The sequence below is a fragment of the Strix aluco genome, chromosome 2 (assembly GCF_031877795.1).
Source record: "Strix aluco isolate bStrAlu1 chromosome 2, bStrAlu1.hap1, whole genome shotgun sequence".
NCBI classification, from domain to species: Eukaryota; Metazoa; Chordata; class Aves; order Strigiformes; family Strigidae; genus Strix; species Strix aluco.
The window spans coordinates 56,612,830-56,639,160 of NC_133932.1; the positions used below are offsets into that span (position 1 = coordinate 56,612,830).

Here is a 26,331-nt window from a genome sequence, read left to right on the forward strand (position 1 = left end):
GGTACAAAATATATAGCTATCCGAGCAATGACAAAAGTACTTTCTTAGTACTGTCTCCATCTTTCTTCCCTGGAAGCACACAAAAGCCTTCTCGCAGCACTGGGAGCCACCCCAGCCCTCTGGAGCCAAGGGCAGCCGGTTCCTCTGAAAGGATGGCCAGCCCCAGCAGTGCCCCTGCAAGCACCACGCCAGCATCACTGCTCTGCCTTACAGCAGGTGCTCCTCAAGCTCGTTGCAGCATGCAAGAGTGGGATGCAGCTCCTATCTTGGGAGCAGCACATGCTGACAGCTTCAAGATACAGTGTCACAGAAGAGAAACTGGAGGGTTAACTGACACATTTTTATAAATCCAGTTTTTCCTATAGTACACTGCCAATAGTCACACGCATCTTATTAATTTCCAAACTATTCTGATGACCTTATGGCTACTGCTTTCCCCAAACAAAACTGCTACAGGCTAAGCTACCAACCATTCTATACTGTGGCGGACACCTATTACTCACCCACATTAACCTAATACAAAGAAAACTTAACTCAAGCTACACTGCCAAAAGACACATGAGAGGAAGTACACTTGCAAAAAATGAGAAACATCTAAATTTATCGTATTGTGCTTGGCAGGCACAACTGTAATATGAATACAAAGATCAATAAACCCCAATGATTTTTGATGCTCCTTAAAAAACATTTTACTTACTGCCTTTGATAGCAAGGTGGAAAGGAGGGGGGGAAAGAAGGAGAGAGAGATTCTATCATTCCACCCTCAAATCAAGCTTGCTCATTGCTACATTTCCTCCTGGTGTCATCAGCAAAACTTTATTTAAAATATCTAGGCAAAGTAATACAAGACTCAAGAACTGAGGTCTTCTGCCTTTGGAAGGCTATACCTGAAAAGTGTTTAAGTATCACCCATTTTAAGAAGGGCTTTACAAAGGAAAAGCATGAACATTAGCAAAGTTAAAAGAAGAGAATTGAATCTTTATATTACTCGTTTATTTGCATTCATACAATCACATTATCCATTTATAATCAGAACACCACTGTAAAGTTAAGAAATACCATAACTAGTACCCACCTGAACACCAGATACAAGAATTTTAAAAGTAACAGTATACTGTACTGAAAGAACATGTGGCAGAGAACTGAACCCCAATCTCCCAAATCCCAAACCAGTACCAGTGAACCATACTCTCTGTTGCTTTGGAGGCATGATTAAAATAGGCAAACAACATTTTAGGACTGGTATTTGACAATAATTAAAAGAGGAGGTCAAAAAAGGCATTGCAGTAATACAGTTGAGAGATAGGGCAATTAATTTAAAGCAGAATTTCGGAAGACTGGGAAGAAAAACTTAAAATGTGCTTTTCTGTTTCTATCAAGTATTTTAAAAGTGATTTAGTTGTCTACTTTGAAGATTCAACTTACCCTTCCAAGTAGGTATTGTGATTGGATTATGAGAAATCTTCCTGAAGTCATGGCTTTATTTCAAAGATCTTTCCTTAAGATAACTTTATTATCTACAAAATGCTATACTACTGCAAAACAACAGGTAAGAATGTCATGAATCCATTTAACTAACACTGGTGATATATCCTATGATAATACACATTTTGTGTATGCTTTATAAATACAACCCAACAAGAAATAACTAGTGCCTACAACTTGCACAAACAACAAAAGAATGTTAACTGATCTCTGGAAAGAAAGTAACATTACAGTAAAGGTACTGTAAATCACAGAATACCAGGTTGGAAGGGACCTCAAGGATCACCTGGTCCAACCTCTCTTTGCAAAAGCACGGTCTAGACAAGATGGCCCAGCACCTTGTCTAGTCGAACCTAGTGAAAGTGACCAATGTTGGGGAATCCACCACTCCTCTGGGGACATTATTCCAGTGGCTGATTGTTCTCATTGTGAAAAATTTTCCTCTTGTGACCAATCGGAATCTCTCCAGAAGTAACTTGTACCCATTACCCCTCATCTTTTCCATGTGACTCCTTGTAAAAAGGGAGTCTCCATCTTCTTTGTAGCCACTCTTTAAATACTAGAATGTGATTCATATAGCAAATTAATTACTCCACACAAACACTTCTAGAGTTTGTCTACAGAGAATGTTTCCAGCAGACCCAAAGCAGCTCTGTCCTGGCTCCCACGTGTACAGCTTCCAGCTACTTTAGTGTGGCATGGAGCTTCGTCTAATATAACCTAGCCTACACAGGGCTTGTTAGCTCAGGTTCAGTGATGAATTAACCACAGCTACCTGGCTCCTGACCAGCTCAAAGCACGAGCCGAATTTGCAACATAGCATTTAGACACAACTGAGAGCGTCTCATAATGAAATTGCTTACTCACCTTATTCACCTCACTTACTTCATCTAGTGGAATAAACTACTCACCCATATTGCTACACGAAAAGCATTCACGTGGAAGATTGAGGGCCCTGTTTATTCACAACCAAGCTTACTGAACTACAGCTTTTCCAGGTAGAAAAATCAGTTCCTAATGAAGGTCAAAATCAAAGCAAACAATCTTCGCTTGACAGCAAAACCAATGGCACAGTATTTCAGACAATACATCTCTGATCTTTATGAACAAAAAACGACTGCTAACAGCTCCAGGAGGTACATAAATAGCAGGTATCTCACTGATAAGTCTTCTGCAGGACTCTGGATCTCTACTCAAGATTGCAGTTTGTTCATGCATCCAGGAAACCAAACCTAAAAGCCAGGCAGTGTACCACAGGCAACACAGCCTAACAGCTACACTGGAAGCTTAAATCTGTCTAATGCTCTGTTTCATTTGTGGGGGAATAGTTCATCCACTGCACACACACCACAATGATTCTAGTCCAAGCCTGTTCCATAAAACCTGGCACACTAATCTCAAAATGTATTTCTATTACTTACTAGGTAAAAACATCACTTGGTTTTTAGAAATTTGCTTCTGTTTCAATGAACTTGCTACTAGAAGCTAGCAGACAACAGGGGCATAAAAAAAAAAAAAATAAAGGTTTGTAGTCCCATCTCCTATAAAAATACGGCTATGTGATTTTTATTAATAACAACATTAATTAATAGACCTGAGTCTATTTGGTTTTTACTCCATTGATGAATTTCAGATTTTAGGGAAACCCCCTAGATAATTCAAATACCTATGAAAGTTCATGAAAGTAGGAGGCTTAGTAGAAAGAAAGAAGCATCTGACGAGGTGTCAGAAAATCTGCTCAGGAGCAAGTGGATGCAAATGCCCCAAATACAATGCAAAAAGCATCCAGCAGAACTTTCACCTTCCCAGACATCAAAGTCAATCAGCTGTAAGACACAAACCCACAGGAAACCAGACTGCATTAGTTCCGGTACTCATGAAAATACCTGACTTCTATAAATGGTAACATTTTCCACATAACATCTACTGCGAGCTTCTTTAGCTCACCAAGCTTGGTACCCTGCAAGGCATCTCCCTGTCCTACCCTAGACATTCACGTGCAAGCTACCCAAATATTTTCCCTTCCAAATGTTATTTTCTTTAAAAATACATTAAATATTTCCTTTAAAAATCCACAGCTAGTCCTATTTATGTGACTATTTGCTGGGTGGAACAAAGTTAGATGCTAAGCTGGAAATACCGTAACAGCTGAGTATTTTAACAGGCAACACCCTTGTAATGACATGCCTGTGTGTCATATCAGCTACAGACTCTGCAACCTTACAAATCTGACATCTCCCAGCTCGAAAAATTAATTTAGCAGGTTTATCAGAATTTCACATGCACATGTTCACAGACATTTTTGCATTAAAAATAACCAAGAGCATTGTATGAAGTGTATATTCATGAGTTTGACACTTGCCAGTAATGATCAGTAGCCAACTCAGGCAGGTCAATACACCATCCCTCCAAAACTGGATAAAACTTTTGTGCCATATCTCAATACAATTTATGTTACAGTAATTTTTCTGTAAAATAAAAATCCAAAGCGGAGGGTCATATATTGTTTTTAACACTGAAATTTCATCTCTTTCCAGATAAAAATTAACTGCCTTATGACCTGTACTGTTCCATCTATACAGGTGTGCGCTATTTACAAAGATTAGCAGTGTTATACAAGGAACTGGTCCTAACAAACATAAACTGTATAATAAGGATGCTGCAATTCCTTGTGCATCTAACACTGCTGGGCTTGGGAGATTTTTTTTTTCCCCCAAATTTGAAAGCATACAAAGACTACACTACTTTTCCCTTGCCAGAGGCACCAGATGTATTGAGAAAAGGCAGGTTCATTCCCAATTTGAACATTTCCTGGTAGTTCGTTGCCACATTTTATAACTTGAACTTTGATGAGGCTTATTTTTTTGCATTTTATAAATGTAACAAGGTGGAGGGAGAGGTGAGAAGTGAGGTAACGCTGGATTCAATAATCCAGTAGATACGGGAGTCCTGATTAAAAATATATCTCCTGATTAAAAGCGACCCACCCACGAGAATCAAAGAGACATGCCAGAAATTTGGAGACATGCCAGTTCATACAATGTTTATTTGTCTTAATAAATATTTAAGAAACATGACTTGTGGTATTTCATATAACTGAGCCTGTGGTTAAAAGGCCTCTATGACATAAGCAAATACAGTCTATCCTCTTTATTTGTCTGACTTCTCTTCAACATTCAAGGCTAATCTAGTTTTAAGTCAGGAAAAAGACTGTGGTCTATCCTTTTAAACAAACCATTGTAGTAAAACGTGAACAGGAAATTCCTAACTACACTGTTCAAAGAACAATGATTAGAAAAACAACACTAGCTCACAAAGTACAAGAAGCCTACGAACTATCACAGGACAGTTCGGGTGGAAAACAAAAAAAAAATAAAAATGAAACACACACATATACAGCCACCTTGCTCATTTTTTCTTTCCCCCCCACCACCCCCCACCGGAGCCAGGGGTCCTTCGGACCTTGCCAAGGGAGAAACCTTCAGCCCTGAAGGGGGAAGAGCGCAGTACATACAGCTCTGTCTGATACCTTGGAAATATCCGGCCTGCGGGAGTTAGAGCAGGCATGCCATTCATTCCACAACATATAAATGCCCTCTTTAGAGCCTCATCTAAGCAGCAGTTTCATTTGGATTTTGAGGCACAGGTCTGCCTTGTTTTTCAATAAGCTGCAAGCTATTTTTACCGTAAAAAAAAAAAAATTAAAATCCAACATTTTAAAAGCATGCCTGCTAGCATACAGAGAATATATAAAATGTGTAAAACGAGGACTCGAGGAAAGTGTCCTGTATTAGCATTCTATTCATAGCGCAGATTTCCCACTCAAAAAAAAAAAAAACAACCCTGAAAAAAACACACAAAAAACCAAAACAAAAACCAAGCAAACAAACAAAATGCTCCCAAAACCTAAACCCCCCAAACCCCACCAAAACTCATGTATTTTAAATTTTACCAGATGTAGTATCTTAAAACACTCAGAAATTCTTTAACCAAAGTGCTCTGACAACTATTTGGAAATTATTGTCATAAAAGTCTGGACATCTGATCATCTTCACTAATGGGTATTAAAAAGCAATGTATTCCTAATTTGAGACAGAAATCACAGTAAAGGGGAACTATTTCACTTTTAATGTAATGTACTAAAATTATGTTAAGAACCTATTAATCTGTATAACATCTCAGGAGATATAACCTTACAGGAGGTATGTATAACATTACAGGAGATATAACCTAAAAATATCTGGACACAGGCATTAAAATCTTCATCCATTTTGAAAAATAAGCTTCAGGGCACATACATAAAAGGCCTTATGATCTCAAAAAACTTGCGTTTTAAAGAACACTATTCATGGACTGGAGGGCGGGGAGAAGACTTCCCCAGCCAGGACCCTATCCATATTTTTGGGGTGTTCCTAATGGAACCAGAGTTTTGGACACAGGGTAATTTATTTTTATTTTGGACAATTTATTTTTTATTTTGGACACAGGGTATTTTTTTTTTTTTTAAGAGGACAGAAAAGCCTTTTATAAATGTTCCATAGATTCTAAATGTAAAGAAAAGAAAGTTACTGTTGTGACTGAGGTAAAAAATAAACATGATTTTCTTTATCAACAGACTTCAGAAAGAATAAAATGTATCTGAAGAACAGTGTGGGCAAACGGTCATCTGTGCAAAACTTCAAAAACCTCACATGTTCACATACCATACATAATTACACAAAGGAGATATTCCAGAAATTTATTACAGTAAGTTTTAACGATAAAATGATGCAGCTGTATTTTAAAACAACAAAACTTTTTTTTAAAATTCTGAACCCCTTACATGCAAGGCATTAGAAAACATTATCAATATTCTCTTTCAGATACTATTCCCAAAAGAATTGGGTAATGGCCAAAACGCTTCATACAAGTCAGAAACCAGCATAAGAGAGAAAGTCTTTAACACAAGGATACAAAGTGAGTCCTGGTCAATAGTAATGAAAGTGTATTACCACCTTAAGAGTTGTTTGGCAGATATTGTGGAAGAGAATGGAGGACATGGCTCACTCTTAGCAGGCAGATGTCCAGAGAACAAGATCACATACATCATCACTGTTACCGAACAGAAGCCTTGAACAGGCACAGACAGATCTACAAGATTACTCCCAGAAGTAATTTGCCTAACAATATTACAGCATACTCCAGTACAAGACAGTTCACTCCCTACCTGTAACAAGCTCTACTACATACAAGGCGCTTGATACTTCAGTAGAAGGGAGAAGTTTGCAAAAATAGACTATTTTCCATAATAACTGGAGCTTTATCTAGTCTGTCAGATTTCCAGATTATTGTGACAAATTTTATGAACTTTTGTTTAAAAGATAGATAGATAGATATCTTCATGCATATGAACTAGCCGGTGTTTTGCCTTTTATTAAGTCATAGAAAGACATCATACAATCTAGTTTAGCATGAAAACAGGTTTACATCTAAACTCAATGAAATGTTCAAGTTTATTTTAGAGGCCCTTCTGGGAAAACTTAACTCTTTTTTTTTTTTTTCTCTCCTAAGCACGTGACACACTCCTAGAAGAAAAAAAGCTGGGATATCAAAATTTGTGCCAAAATTCTCACAAGCTGCTTCTGAAAATGTATTAAAAATTAAAGTAGTTGATAATTCCCCAAAATGCCCTTGAATCCCTAAGAACAAATTCAGGACAAAGAATTAGCAGGTTCTGAGTGACATTCACAGCTAATGATAGGAAACACTACTCTGCTTTTTTTAAAAACAACAAAAACCAAAAAACAAACAAACAAAAAAAATCCAATAGAACTGACCATTAATGACCTCAGCAAATCTTCCACAGATCATTTCCCACAAACATTTCTCAACTCCAACTTTCCAGACTGTAAAGTCAGAATAATGTTTACCAACAGAAGCAATGAGGCTACCAGCTGTAAGAAATCTTGTAGATGGTAAATTGCCTGAAATTTCAGATGATTAAATGACACTGCACAAAACATTCACATACTCCTTCCTACATACTTGTGTTTGGATACCTGCTCACTGACTAAAAGGGCTTTTTGCTCTGCAAGCCTTCTATCATTAACTTAAGAAACTTGGAACACTTCTCTAAAACTTCATATAAGCACATACAGAAAAACTACAGAAGACAACAACCAGGAATTTGCAAAACAGCTTATTTTACAGTAAGAAAATAATTTCTGCAACTGGAAATATAGTATCTTTACAGTACCATTAACCAATGAGAATCCAAGAGTCAGCCTGAGCATAAATATACTCTAAAAATAGGCTAAAGGGAAAAATTTTAAAAGAAAAGAATTAAAGGGTTTATTGAGAAAAAAAAAAAAAAATAAAGCAAGAATTAAAGGGTTTATTTCACAGTTTCTTGGAAAAAAACTGTAGCTATACCTTACTGAAAAAAACCAAAAACAACCCACACAAACCAAAAAAAGATCCCAAACTACCACTTTAACACTGCTTAAGACAAGTATGCAGGGTTCAGCAGTTATTTTTTTCCCTCAACATCACCATCTTCCTGAATAGAAGGCACTTAACTAACACACTGCATGCTCCACACTGCAGATCAGTTCAAAGGGACTTAGCTGAAACTAGCTATTCATTAAGATCAAAGAAAATACTTCTTAAATTCAGTGCATTAAGTGGTGTTATGAGAAATGGAGAAGTTTAGCTGAATCAGTACACAAGATTCTCAAAGGGCAGAAAACTATTAAATACAAACAACACGAAAGGAAGGATCAGGCCAAGCCCCAGGATCTCTCATTCTGTTTCCATGCATGCTCCCCTTGACTTAGGCTTAAGAAATCGGTTATTTCTTGGACTCCTACATAAGTATGCTGTAGCTACTTTTGAGTAATACAGGTAACAGGAGAGTCACTTCTTTCTGAAGTCCTGGCTATAAAAAAGTACATTAAAATACTGGACCATGTGTGCATTAAGCTGCAGTTTCCAAGGGTTGAGAACAGAGTGAAAGCAAAAAGAAGTTTTCACAACAGAACTTCCTCTTAATGACGTGAGATTTACTCCCAAAGTTCCCCTAGAGCCAACACAAATTTGTAGCTAACCAGTCCAGATGCAAAATACAACTGATTCAAAAATACCTGACCATTTTTAATTAAAACACTTTTGCTTTCCTTTTGGGGAAAATAATTTTTCTAAATCTCCGTGAAACATGGAGATTTAGTCAAAGTGAGGTGTTTTGCCATACAGACAAGATAGAAGGATCAAAACCAAACTGTGATTAAGAAATAGGCTACAACGGATTATCAAAGTACTTCTAAAAGAACTCAGTCTGAAGATGATCAAATGAAGAAACTGGAAGCTCAAACAAGCAGGTGTATTTAGCGAAGGACTGTATTTGATTACACGAGAGGAATCTAAAGACACAAGAAATTAGACCATCATTTCAAAGGAGAGCATTTTTAGCCATCTTTCTGCAAGCTGGTACTAGTAAACATTTTTCTAAACAAATAATTCTATAATTTAATTGGCCCATCCGAGCAGCTACACTAAACACAGAAGTGGAATTCAAATGCCTGTGCAGAGTCTTGAGCACATGGTGTCTACTTATCACAAATCTCAGTACACCCATAAAGAGGACTGCTAGATTTTCCCTTGAATAAACTGTGAGCTGGCAGAAAAGCAAAGATAAGACAACCCAAACCAACACAAAGTAGAGTACACTTTTTTTTTAAAACGTCATCACTCAGTACACGGCATACAGTTGGAAAAAAGTGTATGAATATGCAATATAAATATACATGTTCTTTAACTGAATTTTGACAAGTATCTATTGCATTTCTTGTCTTTACACGCATTTCCTTTTTTTTTTTATTATTATAGGAAGGAGGGGTCAATTATGCTTTCTCTAGCTCATAATGGATAATTATCACATTCATTTGTGTTAGTCATCAGTTATAGTGTTGGAGACTATTTAGATACTGCTAAAATTGATCTATGATCCAACAGCCATGATGGTCATTAAATCAATTTTTCTTGGGTTCTGTGGCTAACTTATTCTGAAGTTTGGGGTTTAGGGATTTTTACCTATGTGCCATATTGTATCTTTAATACTGTGAGTCTTAGTGTTATCCACAAGATACAATCTGGGGAAAGCAGAAGACACACAAATGTTTAAATGGTAATTTTGAAACACATGCAATACTTTCTCCAGCTACTAATTATCCCTGTATTGCCAAAAAAAAAAATCCCAATGGTAGTTTACTTTTTATTCTGAAATTCTCTTTTAAGCATGCACAGAATTGCTGTTCAAGTCAAGTATCTTTGGACTGTATCCTCCTTTGAGAAGTGTGTCACAATTTGTTTATGCTATAGAATTAGATAATTATGCAGTACTTCAGCTGCCTTCCCAAACATGGATAAGCCACTCTTTCTAAGAGTGCACTGTCTTTAAGGTTTTTTTAAAAGTCCTGGTTTTAGCTGTTTAAACTGTAATCCAAGACTAAATAAATCAATTTTGAAACATTATGCATTTTCAGCTTTGATACTAAACTTTGCATTTTGCCATAAAGAATCCTAATCACTGTGTGTGTGAAAGAGGTTCAACCTAAGTACAATATAAATCAAAACAGTTTCAACAAGATTCTCCATAGATATTTCATGCTGAAAATAACTCTTTCAGAAAGCTATGAAAGATAGCCTTTGATTCTCTGTTGCTGGTTCAAGGGTGTTGATATCACTGTACTTTATTTTTGTCCCATTGCCAGTTAAATATACTGAAATAGAAAAGTCTTTGAAAACAAAAATGAAAAAAAATAGTTGCTTCAGTTTTTTATATTCACTAATTCAGTCCTTGATGGCAACCAGCTCCTTCAGCCAAAAGAGCTAACAGAACTGCCTCCCTCCTGCAAACCATGGGGAGACCACCAAGCTCATCACTGGATGCAAGAGCCTTTCCTACTCCAGCAAACATCCACAACCAGGCAAAGAAAATACTCCAGCTTATTTGATCATGCAACATATATCTAGAGCAAGCCTCGCCAGGAGGCTAGCTGTATTAAATGGCTGACTCAAACAATTCAATAGGCCATTAAAAGTGACAGAGCGTGTCTCGCCATGCTTTTAGCACACCCTAATTGTACTAAGTCCAAATTAATTTTCCTATCTGGAACAGAATCAAGGAACGATCAAGACCCTTGTAGCATGGCAGAACAAAGCCTACATCCCCACTCCCTTGCCATTAATGACCAGTTAAGAACTGAGGGATTTGTCTCCATGGAATAGGCTTGGGATTGGTAGCAAGGCAAAAAATACAACATCACAGTCCCTGCTCCTCTCCACAGACAGAGAGACAAAAATCTTGTTCATCTAATTCAAATATTAAAACCTCTCCCTCTATGACCTGGCAATTTTAACCTCGACCCTTAAATTCCCCAGCAGCACTGTCACAATCTTTTGATGAGTTATAACTCCAAACGCTGGTGACAAAGCCACCTTCCACGTCCCCTCCCAATAGCTGCTCTGAGGTTTTTGTTACTACCTCAACATGTCTTTTTACGCTCCACTCTTCCAGTTACACCCCATGCTTCTACACTCAACTGAGATCCTCCTTGGTGGTGGCTCCACCGTCAAGATCCTCCCCACATCTAGCTGATTTTACACTCAGTTCCTTCTCACACACACCTCAAAGGTAGCACACTGCTGATATCCTCCTCAGACACCCATCTAGTCCTAGATCCAATTCTCTTACGCAACAACTTAGCCAGCAACGGCAACACTCACCACTGACTTCACCAAATCTTGCATGAGTGTTTCCAAGCTGCTGCTGATACCCCAGATTCAGTCCCCAAATCGGTTCTGCTGCTTTGTAGCCCTGTCACTTCTTAACAGCCACTCCAGTGCTGCTACCTGACTGAAAAACTGGCTCTGACACCCGTTTAATTGACTTCTGTTGGCTTTTATAAATCCATCTTCTGTCCAAAAGGTGAATCCTCCCTTTTTAAATGTAACTTGAAGCTTGTTTAGAGATATGTTGGTTTACTATGGGGGTATTTTAAAAATCAGTAGTCAGGACTGCCGTTCACAAAGAGGATTTACTCAAAGAAGGTTTTGAACTGACTCATCACTTTTGCCTAATCCAATTCCTTATTGAATTAAACTTAATTGACATAAGCCACTTAAATACCCATCTGCCCTGAAGGTTAAGTCAGCTTAGGGAACTAAACCGGCTGAAAACTACCCTCCCCAAAGAGAGACAAAATACTGCATAGGGGTTTTTTTGCTAATTTGTCTTACCATCAGGCTAGATAAGCACCAGTACCAGTGCAAGAGAGGGGTGAGACGGTGTGGCTGGCAGGAAGGCACTGCTGCTTTTGGCAGCAGCTAACCAGTAGCTTAAGGGTGCTGTATTGCAAAACCTTGCTGGGCGAGCACACTGCCCTGCCACAGCAGGCAGAGAGGTAGGAAAAGTACCTAGAGCATGTTTTCTCTAGTTAGCTTCTTTCAACCAGAAACAAGCTGAAGATTACTTAAAAGCTGCAATACTGGCTGGCTTTGCTGGTGAATGTGAACTGTCACATCTGCAGCAGATAAGATATTCAGGAAGTTCTATTTTTAACTGTAGGCAGAAAAAGTATTAGTTTTACTTTGTTTCACCAAAATATCAACTGAATACTTCTGTTTGGCCTTCCATACAACTTTACAAAGCTCTACTTTTTATCTTCTGATAAACAACACAAAATTATAAATCAAGATTACATTTTACAGGCACCTCTGTGAAGCTTGTTAACAGGACTTTGCCATAGATAAAGTTTCTAATTTCTTTTATTGCCTGCAAGTCATTTGTTCTTATGTTTGCACAGTGCTGTCACTATATTTACATTCACTAAAAACACTAAGTTGCTATCTCTCAAACTAAACTTTATCACTAGAATCCAAGCCTAAATAGGAATTTTTTCTCCAGATAATAGAACTTAAAACCCAGCCCTAGCCTTGTGACATTTCAAATCTGGCATTCTCACATGTGCGGATATTAGATCCTGAAAAGCAGACACTTCCTCCCCCACACCCTTTAGAAGATATGTTAATGCAAATACCCAATTTTCTTTTAACAATGCTTGGTGCTGTTTAATGCCAATACAACCGTTATACCTATACCGACTTAGATATACATCGATTTATACATACAAGAAATAGGAAAGTACCTTCTCTGACAGTTTTGTGCACTGACAATATCCAACAGATCACGGTTTCTCAGTTTGTAAGATCCAACTTGTATGTGAGGCAGTCAACACCATCTCACAGAACCCTTCAGGAAAAAGCCCTCAGAACATCTGCCATCGCATTGCTGTAACACACTGAAGTCACAAGTGCTAATTTAGTCCTTCCTAGCATGCACACAAATACAATAAGGCAGGTGTCTGCATTCCTTATCTAATTGCTGAAAATACTTCTATTTAGAGGTAAAAAGTACATACAAACACAAAAAAACCCCTTTACAAAACATTAAGAAGCTTAACAGCGTTTTTTGGTTAATGAGGTTACCATGGCTCAATAGTTGTTTTGATGTTTTAGCACACATGCATGGGGTCTTAAAGTTTTATGCTACCTAAGCTAGATTTTCAAAGTATATGTATTTTAACCAGTAAATACTAATTAAATAAACCGTAAGTCACTACTATTGTACTATAAGGAAAACCTTTCATCTTTAGGAAGAAACAGTGGATGCCTCCCACCTCTACTTTCTGACACTGAAAAACTACTAAAAACATTTATAATCCTCAAGGACTGGAGACGTAGCACTCATTTTTAACAATGCTGAATTACAAGAAAATGGGAATGCTCACTTCATACGGGCCTTGCTTTTTCCCAAGCAACATAAATCTCACAAAAAATTAAAAGCTACTTTTTTTAAACATTTAAATCAGAGAGCTGAGATCAAGGAGGGAAAAAAAACCCAAAAGCAGTAATTTAAAATTCTTTCCCATGAACCAGTGGATTAGCATTTACTTATTATCAGAATCTATCAATCAAACGAAAGACTCAGCTTGAAAAACATACCTAATACAAACTAACATTAATTCTAGGACACTTGCACCTACATTAATTTTTAACCATAAACATTTTCATGGAATCCACTCACAATATGAAGGATCTGCCTGTTTGAAGACCTACCGGTCAGGACGAAAAAAGAAATATGAATATATCTCCCTCCTGAAAGGCAAAGAAGTGGATTCATCATAGCATATATATATGTGAAACTTTCAAAACAGATGTCAGCTACAGCATGCCTTTAAAAATATTACTGAATTATTCTGAACAAGAACTAAAGTACAAGTATGTGCAGATTGCCCAGGGAGGCTTAGGGCACTGCAGCCCTTTCTCAACACCATGTGCTGCAGCATGTATTCCCAGTCACATGCCAGGAGAGCAGGCGCACAGCTGCATCGCTTTCCCATCCACGCTGCGGCTACATCCAGGCTTGACATTTGTACAGAAAATTCAAAACATCTGGATCTGAAGTACTACTTTATATGCAATGCTTTTAACATAAATTCTATCAAGTCCACTATATTTACAGCTAACTTGAGGTAATCAAATGATGCAACTGCAGTGACCCAGATGCCTCAAGTGATGGGTGTAAATTAGACTTCTTCCTTGATGTGTTAAGAGAAGCTCTCCACTTTCTAATGAAAAGCTGGCTGCTCTGCCAATCCTTATGAGACATATTTAGCTATATATATATTATATATAGGTCAAACAATGTATCGTGCAATGGAGCCAGTAAAAAATAGATGGTCATAGGCAATAGGAATTCAAGTGATTAGCCGACTTCAATCAGGCCAAAAAAAATGAATTAGATAATTTCATCTAGAGAGCTACAGGAGTGGAAAAACTACTCAGACATTTAATATCTCTTACAATTAAAACCATATCATATTTCTGGTTTCAACTTCTGACTATCAGATATTATTATAAATCTGCTACACAAAAGAGCTCTAAAGTATCATCTATTTTTATGAACAGTGCTCAAACCACTTCTTAAACAGTACTCAGACCACTTCTGAAAACACCTCTTCAACTGTATAAATTCAGCTCTTTAGCTGTCATGGGCAAGCATATTTTCCAGATCTGCACTCATCCAATTTATTTTTTTTCCTTCACAACCATCTTCATCTCTTGCGAGCTTAGCATTGACAGCCTAGAGAGTCAATTTATAAAATCACAACCAAATTAGTATTTCAGTAGTTCTGCTCCCCTTTAAAAAATTTTCAAAGCATCACTTCCAAAAATACATTTCTGCACCCTATAGGTTACATTTTATGTTTTACATTAACAGTCCGCATCACAGTCAAATAAAACATGTGATTTAAATCTGTCCAGTCATCGCAGTGTTTTCAGAGGGAATATCAAAATAACGATCAACAACCACTTTGTTTTCTTCCCATTCCACAAACAGCATTAGTTCAAAACAAAATTGTGTGTTAACACAGTTGATAATCAAAATACAACAAAAAGAAAGTAGATGCGAGAAGCCTGAAAACACACACAAACTTGAAATAAACTTTCAAAAATGGCAGTGGTACTATTCTGTTGCCTTCACCTTTCTGATGCTTTGGAATAGACGTATTCAAACTCTAACCGCAAACAACATCGGTCGCGACTCTCAGTGCAGGGGTTTAAGCCAGACTCAGAAAAATGCTATTTGTGAAAAATCTTTATTTAAATGCTTCTTCTGACTCTCCTCAGTTTCTTGAGTAATGTCAACTGGACAGATACATTCCAATACTCTAGGAGATATTCTCTTGCCTTAACAAAGAGGCCACTGCATTTCTAACCATTTCATGCACTGATGCATCAGAAGATCCTTTCCCTCACTAGAGAGGGGTACATCTTCCAATTTTGGCAAAAAAATTTGGAAGCGATTCTCATCTACTTCAGTTCACAGCCCTCTGATCTGACCTTGAAGTTGCTCCTCTCCATGTATCAAATAAGGCAAGAAAATATATGAAAAAGTAATTTGTCACTAAAACTGCTCTCTTAATACAAAACAAGAAGTAGTTAAGCAACTTGAACCTAGAATTTCTAGCTTTTAATTTCTGACATGAATATTCTCCTGATTTAAGCTTCTTACTTGCAATCTCCTATTCCTTTACCAAACCAAACCGGGGAAAGAGAAATTGCATCGTGCAGCATCACACTGGCATGTGGGTTTGAACACCTCCCTTTGCTGCTTACCATAACAGAGGAAGTAACAGTAGTAAAGGACTGTCTTTGTCCTACCCCACAGAGAGAAGAGGCAAACTGGGTAATACAGACATTTGCTAAAAGCAAATAGATAATGAGGAGTCCTGAAATAGTTCAGCAAAAACCAGCCAGCACTTCTGGACTTTTCTGCCCACTACTCACTCGAGCAGTTCTACTCTGCAACCCTAATAACACATAACTGCGCCAGTGACTTTCTCAAGCTGACTCCTTGTTTCAAGCCCATTAGCCTTTCCTGCCTAATTCCAACCTCCACAATTCCAATTTTTCATCAGTCTCCTTGTCCACCACATCTTACACTTCCTGACTGCTGTCCTCATATTTCACACATAGTTCTTATATTTCTCCTTCCAACTCTTCCCTTCTTCACCTAGACTTTGCATGCTGCCTTGCATGCATATTTTCTGACTCTGAGGATTCCTCATCCAAAGTCAGTGCTCCTTTTCCCTTGGGGTTCCCTGTATAGCCAAGAAAAGAGCTGACACCCTCACACCCTGAACCCTCACCAGACCGGTTTCTCCTTACCTGTTTTTCCCTGCCCTACTGGTTTTCAGTCCCGTTTCCCTACTTTCTTCTTCTCAGGCTTCAGGTGTCATCGTCCTTCTCCCTACCCCCAACTCCTGATGGCTTTGCTTTCCACAGTCTACTAAAATTTTCCCCCCTCTGTCAACCTCCAAGGTCAACACCACTTGTTTCCATACCCCTTGTTCCAACCCACTTCCTCTACAAGGTCAGGGTTTTTCTTCTGTGCTCAGATTAAGCAGCTTTTAGGTCTCAGAACTAAGATGCTGATGAGGACACAGGACAGGAAAACTCCCTGATTTCAATCCATGTACCAGCAGTCCAGCTTGCAGGAAGTTTCTGTGAACACAGCTGCTAAAATCTAAATCTTTACCCAGCCCACACTGATTTTTCAATGCCTCCTAAACTGGCCCAAATGGATGATTTCTCCATGCAAAAACACTGCTACAAGTTTAAAATTGTCACTCCAAAACAAGATGATTTAAATCTTCAAATCAACAAGACAACTCACATTAAGAAGCTGAAGGAAACACTCCCTCTCCCCTAGCATTGTTCCAAAAAAGCAACACTGTATTTTAGCTGAAGTTGACACACACAACAAACCTACCAAGACTCACCAGCTTGGAAAGCTTTTGCCAAACTCAAACAGTTTTGGCTAAGCTCTAATCAGCAACAGTAATAAGATCCTTGGTGCCACGAGGAACTATCAATGTCAACCACAAATGTCAGTCTTTTATAAGATCATTTACCATCCCCAGTTATTGACCAGAATCCCCAGTTATTGACCAGAATCTCAACATAGCAAGTACTGTGCAAACACAAGATTAAAAGGCAGTTTTGCTGCCTTGAAGAACTTAAAATCTATTAAGACAAAAGACGACTACTACTGCGAGATGAAAACGTGCACTGAATGGCTCCATTCTGGGATCTACAGCATCTGCCAGACAACCATCTGCAATCTATTCATTACACACAATCCACACAGATCAACACTGTATCTTCCCCAACCTAACCACTGATTTGATACCAAAGATAAGATGCTTCTCAAATCTGCTCATGTTATCACTCTTCTACTATTCTTCCTCTTTCTTCTTCATTCATTCCACTTTTTCTTATCATAGAAAATCATAACGTACCCAACTTCTGAGTCCTTTAGCCCCTCTCACTCTGCATTATTTTGACTTACGCTGGAGGGAGAGAGGTTTTTGTTTTGGTTTTTTTAATCAAATAACCTCTTCAAATTAAATTCACTAACCAAACTATACAAAAGGCTGAGAAATCTCTGGGGGAATGCTGAAAAGAAAAACAAACTACTAAGTGCCAGCTACAGGAAAAGAGGAGCCTGTGGGGACGCTTACAAGATTACTGCTCATAGGAAAGCCTGGACGTGCTGACTCTCAGAACCCTGATCAAGTGCAGCATGGCCTAGGGTCCCATAGTTTTGTCCAGTTCCTCCTGGACAGAAACAAAACCACACACACAGAGAAATGGGGGCTGATCCCCGTCACTCTACGCCAAATTCAAAATGCTGAGGTACAAATGATACAAGTAGGCTATTCTGCCCTCCACTTTTTCAACTTTTTTGCAAAAATACAGCTACGGTACCATTTCCCTGCTGCTCTGAGCTTTCTTTCCCAAACTTCCAGCAGAACACAACTAACCTGATCCTTTCCTACTTTGCTGCTGCCCACGGGAATCTGAATAGCTGCAATGAAAATCAGAAACACTGGTCACCTTCTGCTGCGCAGAACACAGGCATCTCACTAAAGTAACAACAGTAGTTTATTCTCAGAGATTAACTCTGCAAACATAAAACTAGCTCCTGCTACTTGAATTCTGTAGAAACTACTGATAGGTGGTGCTCATGCAAACATCATGTCTTTTCTATCTGCCCCAATGTAAATGTCTCAATCTCTGCTCTACAGCCTGCTCTTACCCAATGTGAAAAATAAATCTAAATTTAAACACTGGTGTGAAATATTTTCAAGCATCATGTGGCATTTCAAGTATTTCTTCAAAACATGGTCATAATTTTAGAAATACTATTTAAGTTGAATGGTAACTGAATTTAAACACTGTAGTAAATGGCTAATTCTTTTTCGTTATTGTCTGTATGCAAGATATTCCAAAAGACAAAACCGCATACCCTCTGAAATTTAATGGAAAGGATGACATGCAGAGAAGCCACAGACACTTTGTGAAGTCATCAGTTACCTTTAAAACAGCATATGACAAGTAAGCTAACAACGTGTATATGCATTTTAACATAGAAAAATGTGCTATTTAAAGCATATTAACAGATATTTAATGCCTCAGCAAAAAACGATGTGCATGCATAAGTATGTCTAAATAACGAGACAAAAGATCTTTATCTGGTAGGTAAATATTTAGACTATTTAAACAGTTATGTACCACTGTGCAAGACGGCAGGAATCGCTCAAGCTACTACAGTCTTTAACCCAGACTGCGCTTAAATGTTTCTGTGGCCTGCTTAACATTCCAGGCATACTTCTGGCAAGGTAGCTCTGGCTGAGGTTCAAAGTGTCCTTGTCCAACTTTCACTTACTATAAAAACATTGTTTAATATAGAAAAGTATACACAGAGACATATGTTTCTTATTTCGCAGACACCTAGAATACTGACACTTGTGTTCACTAACTCCGCGTGGAAATTTTTAGGCAAACGCTTTCAAGCGAGGTTGTATTTACCACCACAGATAGTCCACGCTTCCACCAGTTTTAAGCTATGACGCTGAAATATTGTTTATAATGCAATTCCACTGAAAAACGTAAAACCCACCCGTATTTATTCACCCTAATTAAGAGGAAAAGGCCTAACTCAACCTTACCACACTCCGCCAGGCCCGAGAGACGTGAAAACGCTATCCCGAAACAACGCAGCAGACGGGTAATTTGCAACAGACCGCGTATTTGTCAAATTAACTGCAGGAATTTACCGGTTTGCTTACCTCCACGCAGCGTTATCTTTTATGAGGAGGTAATCTACCAAATTACTTCAGCATGCCTCCAGCCTGCTGCTGCCAATTAGTTCAGCCCGGCTAATAAATCAGGATGGCCAAGCCACTCGGTTACAGTGGGACCAGTCCAGTGTTTGAGGAGTACAAACAGAGGCACTGCGCCTCTGCTTCCCCATCTCCCCCCACGCAGAAGCAACACTTGGTCTACGCACTCACCGCGGGCAAAAAAGCCTGAATTCCCTTTTTTTTTTCGACCTACTTTAACATCAACGCTGACAGCGATCGCGTCAGTCGCTGGGGTAGGGGCTCTCCCCCTCAGGTCTCCGCAGGCGGGGGCCGAGGGCCGGTGTGACGGGGCCCCCTGCCCCGGCCCGCCTTCCCGCTCCGCGGGCCGAGGCGGAGCGCCCCGCCGACAGGGGCACCGGCGGCCCCGCCGCCCACACCCTCCCCGCGGCCACGGACGGGGGAAGGAAAATGTCGCCGACAGGCCCGGCCCCGCCGCCGAGGGGGTGAGGGGGACGGGGAGGCCTCCCCGCTCCGAGGGGATCACCCCTCCGAGGCCTCCCCGTGTCCCTCTCCCCCGCGGCGGCGGGGCCGGAGCCCGGCGGGGCGAACCGGGCTCGGGCCCTCCTTCCCCCCTCGTCCGCCGGCGGCTCCCGCCCCTTACCTGTCCCGGGGGTCAATCCACGAGGTCTGCCGGGTGTTATGGTCGATGTAAAAGACTCGCCCGTCGAAGTCCCTCGCCTCCTCCCAGCCGGCGGGCAGCGGTAGCTCCGAGCTCTCCCGGCCCCGCTGCCCGCCTGCCGGCGGCCCGCCGCCCTGTCCCGCCGCCACTTGCTGTTGCCGCCGCCGCCGCCCGCCGCTCAACCACGGCATGGCCGCTCCGCCGCCGGGCCGCCGCCGCCGCCCAGCTCCGGCCGAAACCCGCTCCCCGCCCGCCGCCGGGGCAGCTCCCGTCCCGCCCGGGCCGCGGCCGCCCGCCGCCGCCTCCTCCTCCTCCTCTTCCTCCTCCAGCACTAACAGGCGGCCCCGCAGGGAGCGGGACGCGGGCGGCTCCGGCTGCGCCGCGCCGGGCTCATCCTCCCCCGCGCCAGCCCCGCTCCGCGCCGGGACCAGCCCCGCCGCGCTTCGTAACCCCGCCCGGGACCTGCCCCGCGCCGCCGCGGCTCCCAGCCCCCGAGCTCGGCCGGCCGGCCCGAGCGCCCCCGCCCCGCCGCTCAGCAGCGCCCCGCCGTCGCCTCCCCCCGCTCCCGCCCGGCGCCTGCCCCGGCCATCTTCCCTCCCTCCTTCCCTCCGCCAGGGCCCGGCCCCCGCCTCCGCCCCGCCCGGCTGTTCCCACGCCGCGGAGGGCCGGGCCGGGCCGGGCCGGGCCGGGGGAAGAGGCCGGGGCCGGGGCTGGGGCGGGAGGACCCGGCCCCGGGCCCGGCCCGGCCCGGCTCGGCTCGGCCTTGCGAGGCAGGAGGGAAGCGGCGGGGCCCGCCCGGGCGGCCGCACCCCGCGCCGCGAAAAGCCAGGCCCAAACGCAGACACGTCGGCTGCGGAGAGAGGGTGGCAGCCCTCCGGCCTGGGCCCGGGCCGGGGGAAGGAGGGTGGCTGAGGCCCCACCGGGGCCCGGCCCGGCCCTCCCCGGGGCCTGGGCTCTCGGCTCTCCCACGGCCCGTTACGGACCGGGGTGGCGAAGGGAAAGGGAGGCCATGCCCGGCCCTCCCTGGGTCATGCATCCCGCGGTGCCCACCCGAAAAGCCTCGAGGGTGCTGAGCAGTCTGGATGTGCACAGGGACGTGGGTCCACTGCAGAGCCACTGAAGATGATGGAGAAGAGGTGTTGAAGACCACACGACCAAGCGTCCATGCTTGGATAATGGATGGTGGAAAACTGTACATCTGACTTCCTTGACATCTCAACCGGGTCCCTTAACCTCATCCTGTAGAGCAGAAAGCACCTGTGTCTGATTTGACGTGAGCCTGCTGGAGACTGCAACACAGAATTCCAGCTACCATCTAGAATTAAATTCCACCAAACTTCGTTAGAACAGAGTTAAAGTTGGCCTGTGGTACTCCGTGCCTTTCCGGAACACTGACTTCAGCTAAACCTTTGAAAATCTGTAAATAAAGAGTTAAGGTAATGCAAGCTAAGGTTCAGAAAACTAGGGAAGGAGTTAATATATTTTCAAACAACCTTAACTCAGCCCCTTGAAATTGGCAATACCCTGCCAGGGATTATATTGCAATTCCAATTATGTTCCACTTGCATTCACCATTTTAAGTTGCAGCTCTATGAACATTAATTGCTGCAATGTGGTTATAAATGCAGGAAGTTAGAGGACTTTTGCTCCTGACTTCTTTGGCCTTTTTTCTCTCTCTCTCCCTCTCTTTTTCTCCCTGCACCTTCCCAAACCATTAGTTCTCAAAGAACAGAGCAGTGCATAAGAGATGCTAGTATAGGTAATGGGACAGATCAGGCGTCCTATGTTTCACAAGTTATTTCAATAGTAGTAGACTAGATTCTCCTTACCAGGGCTATTGTCAGCGGTGAGGTGTGATAGCAGAGTAATACGTGGGTTTAGTGATGAAAGCAAAGTGGTGTATGAAGCTCTGAGGATAATGGTGATGTAGGTTAAAAATGTGGTAAAGGTGTAAAATTTAAAATTAGCAAATGTGAGGTTGTCAATCTGATCTTCAAAAGCACAACGCTTATGTTTCGATCAGTTCATCTCAACAGAGAGTTTGCTTCAGCAAACACTGGGTGTTAGGCTGTCTCATGTGGTCCCAATAGTTCAGCAGTATCTCCAGGAGCAAGGTGCTGCTTGTGTGTTACTGATGTTTTTGAGGCATGTTTCAAAGAGGGCAGGGTTAAGGCAGGGTACAAATGCTCTGTTTTTCAGTGGTGACAGCTTCTATTAATTTAAGTATGTCTCCCAGAATTTCAGAGGTTTTATTTAGCAGAGATAGGCATTCTCAAATGGCCCAGGTCTATATTAACAATGTTTTGGGACATTGGATTTACTTTTTTAAAAAAACCCAAACAACTGTCCTCTTGTTTTGTGTTTAAAAAACCCAAACTGTGGTGTCCTGTGCCCCAGAGCTCAACTCTCCCTTCATTGCTTTTAACGTTCTTGCAGCAATTACTTTAGCACAATGTCTGCACAGCACAGCACCATGCCAAGACACCAGGCTAGTTCATAATACCTGGAAGCAGTAGAGCCAGGTTGCTATAATAATCCACCAAGACTCATTAGCCCTGCTGATGATACGTGCAGCATCGCCCTCCAACATGGGCCGGTTCTTCCTCATCAGTCCCTGGAGTCCCAAGACAGGGTCAAGCTTCAGTGAAGAACCTGTAGATGGAGGCTGCAGAAACAGTGTGGGACTGACCATGGAGGCAGCAAAAAGATTTCAAAGTGGGGTGGAGAGCTCAAGACAGCAGTGGGCAAGACTGAGTGTTGGCGGGATTGAGTGTGGGACATCTCGTTCAGCTCATAGGCCTTAGAGTAAATTCTTGTCTTAACTTTGGCAAATTGCTCCAAGGTAGAACCAGAAAAGGACTTGGCTGGCCTGTGGTTTCTCAGAGAATTATGGTGCACATGTTCCATGTAAAACATGAGCTGTATGTCCAGTGTGGCCTGGATCTCATGGATTCATTATAAATGCAGTTGAGGATACATATGCTACTATGTAAAGGACAGGTCCAAGACTTTCAGGTGCACTGTAGCTGCTTCTGCAACTGACAGGTTAAATCTCCCTAAATCTTGAACAAACATGAAAAAATATCCTTAGATTCTGCCTGGGCAAAGTTTGCAGGCTAAATGTGAGAACATGTCCTAAAAACCTCAGATTTAAAATTGTCCTAGACTTCAGATCTAACTTTTAGGCTCTCTGTATCTAGAAAAATCATTAGCTTCAGTTAGGAGCTGAAGCTTCTTGAATGTTCACAAATAAAGTTGTTGAAAAAACTGATTCCAAGAGTCCAGCCAATTGTGCATGGAGCTGCCTACAGTAACCAGTAGGAAATGATGGGGCTAGCAGTTGCCTCACGAGAATAGAAACTCCCTCTGTCTGCAGCACGCTCATGCCAAGATGCCAGGCAGGAACTCTCAATTATTTTTCAGGACAGAAAGGTACCCTTCCTCGGATGTTACCTCATCCTTCTGCCTGTTCCTCAGGAGGAAATGAACAAAGCATTCAGGAGCCAAGGATTATTTTTGAGTAACATGAAAAGGCAAGAAAAACCTGAAAAGGTCACTGTAGTTTTCATGCCAAAGCACTAATTTGAAATGTATTTTGTGCCATCCTTACTCTGCAATGAAACCCTCCCGGGCCTGCTGTCGCTGCTCCCTCCCTTTTGTTTTCCTTCCTCTTCAATGTCTGTCATGCTTCAAGAGGATAAAGGGAAAGGGAGGGATGGAGAACCTGGTGCAATACAGCATCTCTCTGGTTTGGGTTGCAGAAGCAAACCCCTCTGCCAAACACAGACACCCTGCATAGTATGAAACAGGTAATAACGTGGAAGATTTCAACTTAGAAGGGATAGAAGTCTGCTACAGGAAATTAAATGCTTGCAGTGTATATTTTAATCAATCTGCACAAATGCCAATATATCATATTTCATATAAAGGTATAGCTACATAAATTTACATCAGTCCCTTGTCTCACTTACATCTTCTCCATATATACATAATACACATCCCAATTCTCATGTACCTCAAACACCTTCATTCCACACCTGCTTTCCTTTCCTTCCATTCTTTTCCACCCACAAACATTGCTCACACATTCACTCATTCCTCAGGCACACCTATTCCCATTAACTCAAAACTACATAAGCAGCTTTTCTTCTTGTACCCTCCCTTGCCACCTTCAGTGTCTATAATCACAGATTCTACATGTTCTCTGTTATACATGCTTTTATACCCAGGTCCATAACTGGTATCACAACATTTTCCATAGAAAATGTAGATAACATTTCCCACTGTAGGTTGCAGATAACAAGTTCCAACTTTCCTACTGTCCACAGGAAAAACCCTTAATTCTGCATAAAAATCCCAACCTCATTTTGGCACTCCTTTCTCACAATTGCTGGAAAGTGGCAGACAGTCAGCACTGTTATCTCATTGTATATAATAAAAACTCCATCCTCATCTTCAAGTTGTGAGCATGGATTTGCAATTTATTTCCCATTTCCCAGATCTTCCAACCTGTGGGGGACCTTTATACTGTCTTCACACCTAACAAAAAATTGTCAATTCTCTGTGATCACAGATGTCTTTTGGAATGGCAGAGTGAAGGATCCTTTGCCATCATTGTCCCAATGGCCAGCTGTCACGCTCATCCCGCAAGCTGGGGCTTGCTACTTTTACCATACTCAACAGAATAAAATCCTAAGAGACTAGGACGTATTTTCTCATTAGTTCTGTCCCTTCAGGTCTCTTCTGTTCACCACACATACACATGTATGCAAAAATAGAAATATAAATGTAAATTAGAGAGTAAAGATAGAAAAGACACAGAGATAGGTACACACATATACATGTACACATACACACAGAAAGATATCTTGTAAGGCCCATCCCTCCAAACCAAAGAAATCTGCACACTGCATATGAAAACCTGTTAGCTGGTTGAATTGCTTTACTGCTGAGAAATCTGACTCAGGGGAAGGCTCTCCTTGGGCTGCCGTTCAGAGATTTAAGCATCCTCCAGCATGGTGGAAACTGTGCTGGCTGCCCCGCTTTTGCAGGCACAAGCTGGTGTGGCATCTGAAGTTCTTTCAGAGGGTTGCTGGGCAAAGGAGAGAGCTGACACTTGGGCTTAAGTATGTGGACTTTGTCCCTCCCCTAGGTGCAGCAGTTGAGGTGGTATGGAAGGGGAACTGGACAAATGCCAATCCCCATGGATTACAGAAGGGTTCAGGGATGGCATAATAGGTGACACAGAGAGATACAGTGTGTAGTAGGGAGGGTGATCAACAGTCATCCACTTCAGAGGAACTGAAGAGTAGCAAACGCTCAACTGTCGCTTGCTGTGAGCAGCCAAGAGCAGGGCTCCAGGAATAGGGGATCTGTTGATGATCATTCTCTGGCTCAACTGTAGGTGTAAAGGGTGCCAGGAGGCAAAGCAGAAATGTAAAGCCCTGAGAGCTTTCAGGGTGGGAGCCAGCCGTGTCTCTGTACACGTGAAGGAAGCAAGTCTTTCTCTACACACCAAGCAGATCTGCTAAGATACTCTTCTTGAGGCAGGGTATTCCACATAAAAAATAGACTGAAAATCCCAAATCAGTGAGAAAAAAACAGAGGATAAGTCTGAATCTAACATGCAGTATAACTGAAAGATTTCACAAACAGGAGTGTTTTATCAGGAGGCATTTATATAGGGGAATATTTACACATTCTGCAGCAACAAGTCCACCTGAGAAAAGGAGAGGTAATCATACAAGCCTTTTGTAATCATTGATTTTTTTCCCCCTGCTTCTTTTCTTCATAGTAATTCCAATTAAATGGACCATGGAAGGTCTGTAGTTACAGTCTTTGGGTCAGTAGTCCACATCAGCCAAGGAAATAAATAAGAACAAGCTATTGTTGCTTCACTTCCTGGTAGGGAAATATCATCAAGGACTGCATTGCTATAGTGCATAGTATGCATAGATGACACACAAGGTAGATGACAAAGAGGACAGTACATCTGGGCACATGAAGAGAATAGTTCCTTACAGTATTTTTAGTTCAAGTGTTAAGGCTGTGGTTAGCTTTTGAATGAATGTGATTCAAGTGCTTAGATACTGTAATGAAATGTATACACAACTATTTGTTCTCATATCATTATGTCTATAAAACCCTGAAATATGTACATAATGCACTTTTATAATGCACATTTGAAATTCCGTGGCATGCCAAAATTCTTCATTTATGACACTGATTTAATACACAGTATATGGGTGGAATTATTGAACAGAAAATGTTAATGAAACCAGATTATGTAGAAACAGTAAGATATGATACTCATCTAGGCTTCACAGTTTAAGAAGACTATATTAGCTACGAGCAGAAAAGTTATGAAGTATAGAGAAGTTAGATATTAAATAACCATAGCAATAGATTTAAATATAG

The 26,331-nt window shown here is 41.4% G+C and overlaps 1 protein-coding gene across 4 annotated transcripts in view; it reads right to left on the bottom strand.

Moving 5' to 3' along the window:
• WWC3 (WWC family member 3) overlaps positions 1-20,335 on the bottom strand; it is a 102,507-nt gene extending 82,172 nt beyond the window's left edge. For 3 of the 4 annotated variants that reach the window (XM_074814849.1, XM_074814848.1, XM_074814847.1), the window contains exon 1: positions 19,897-20,201. In XM_074814849.1, the coding sequence (XP_074670950.1) occupies positions 19,897-20,105 (209 nt within the window). In that variant the 5' untranslated portion in view covers positions 20,106-20,201. Of the gene's footprint in view, positions 1-19,896 lie in introns of all 4 variants that reach the window. The other variant, XM_074814850.1, reaches the window with a different exon arrangement.
• Positions 20,336-26,331: the final 5,996 nt, after the last annotated feature.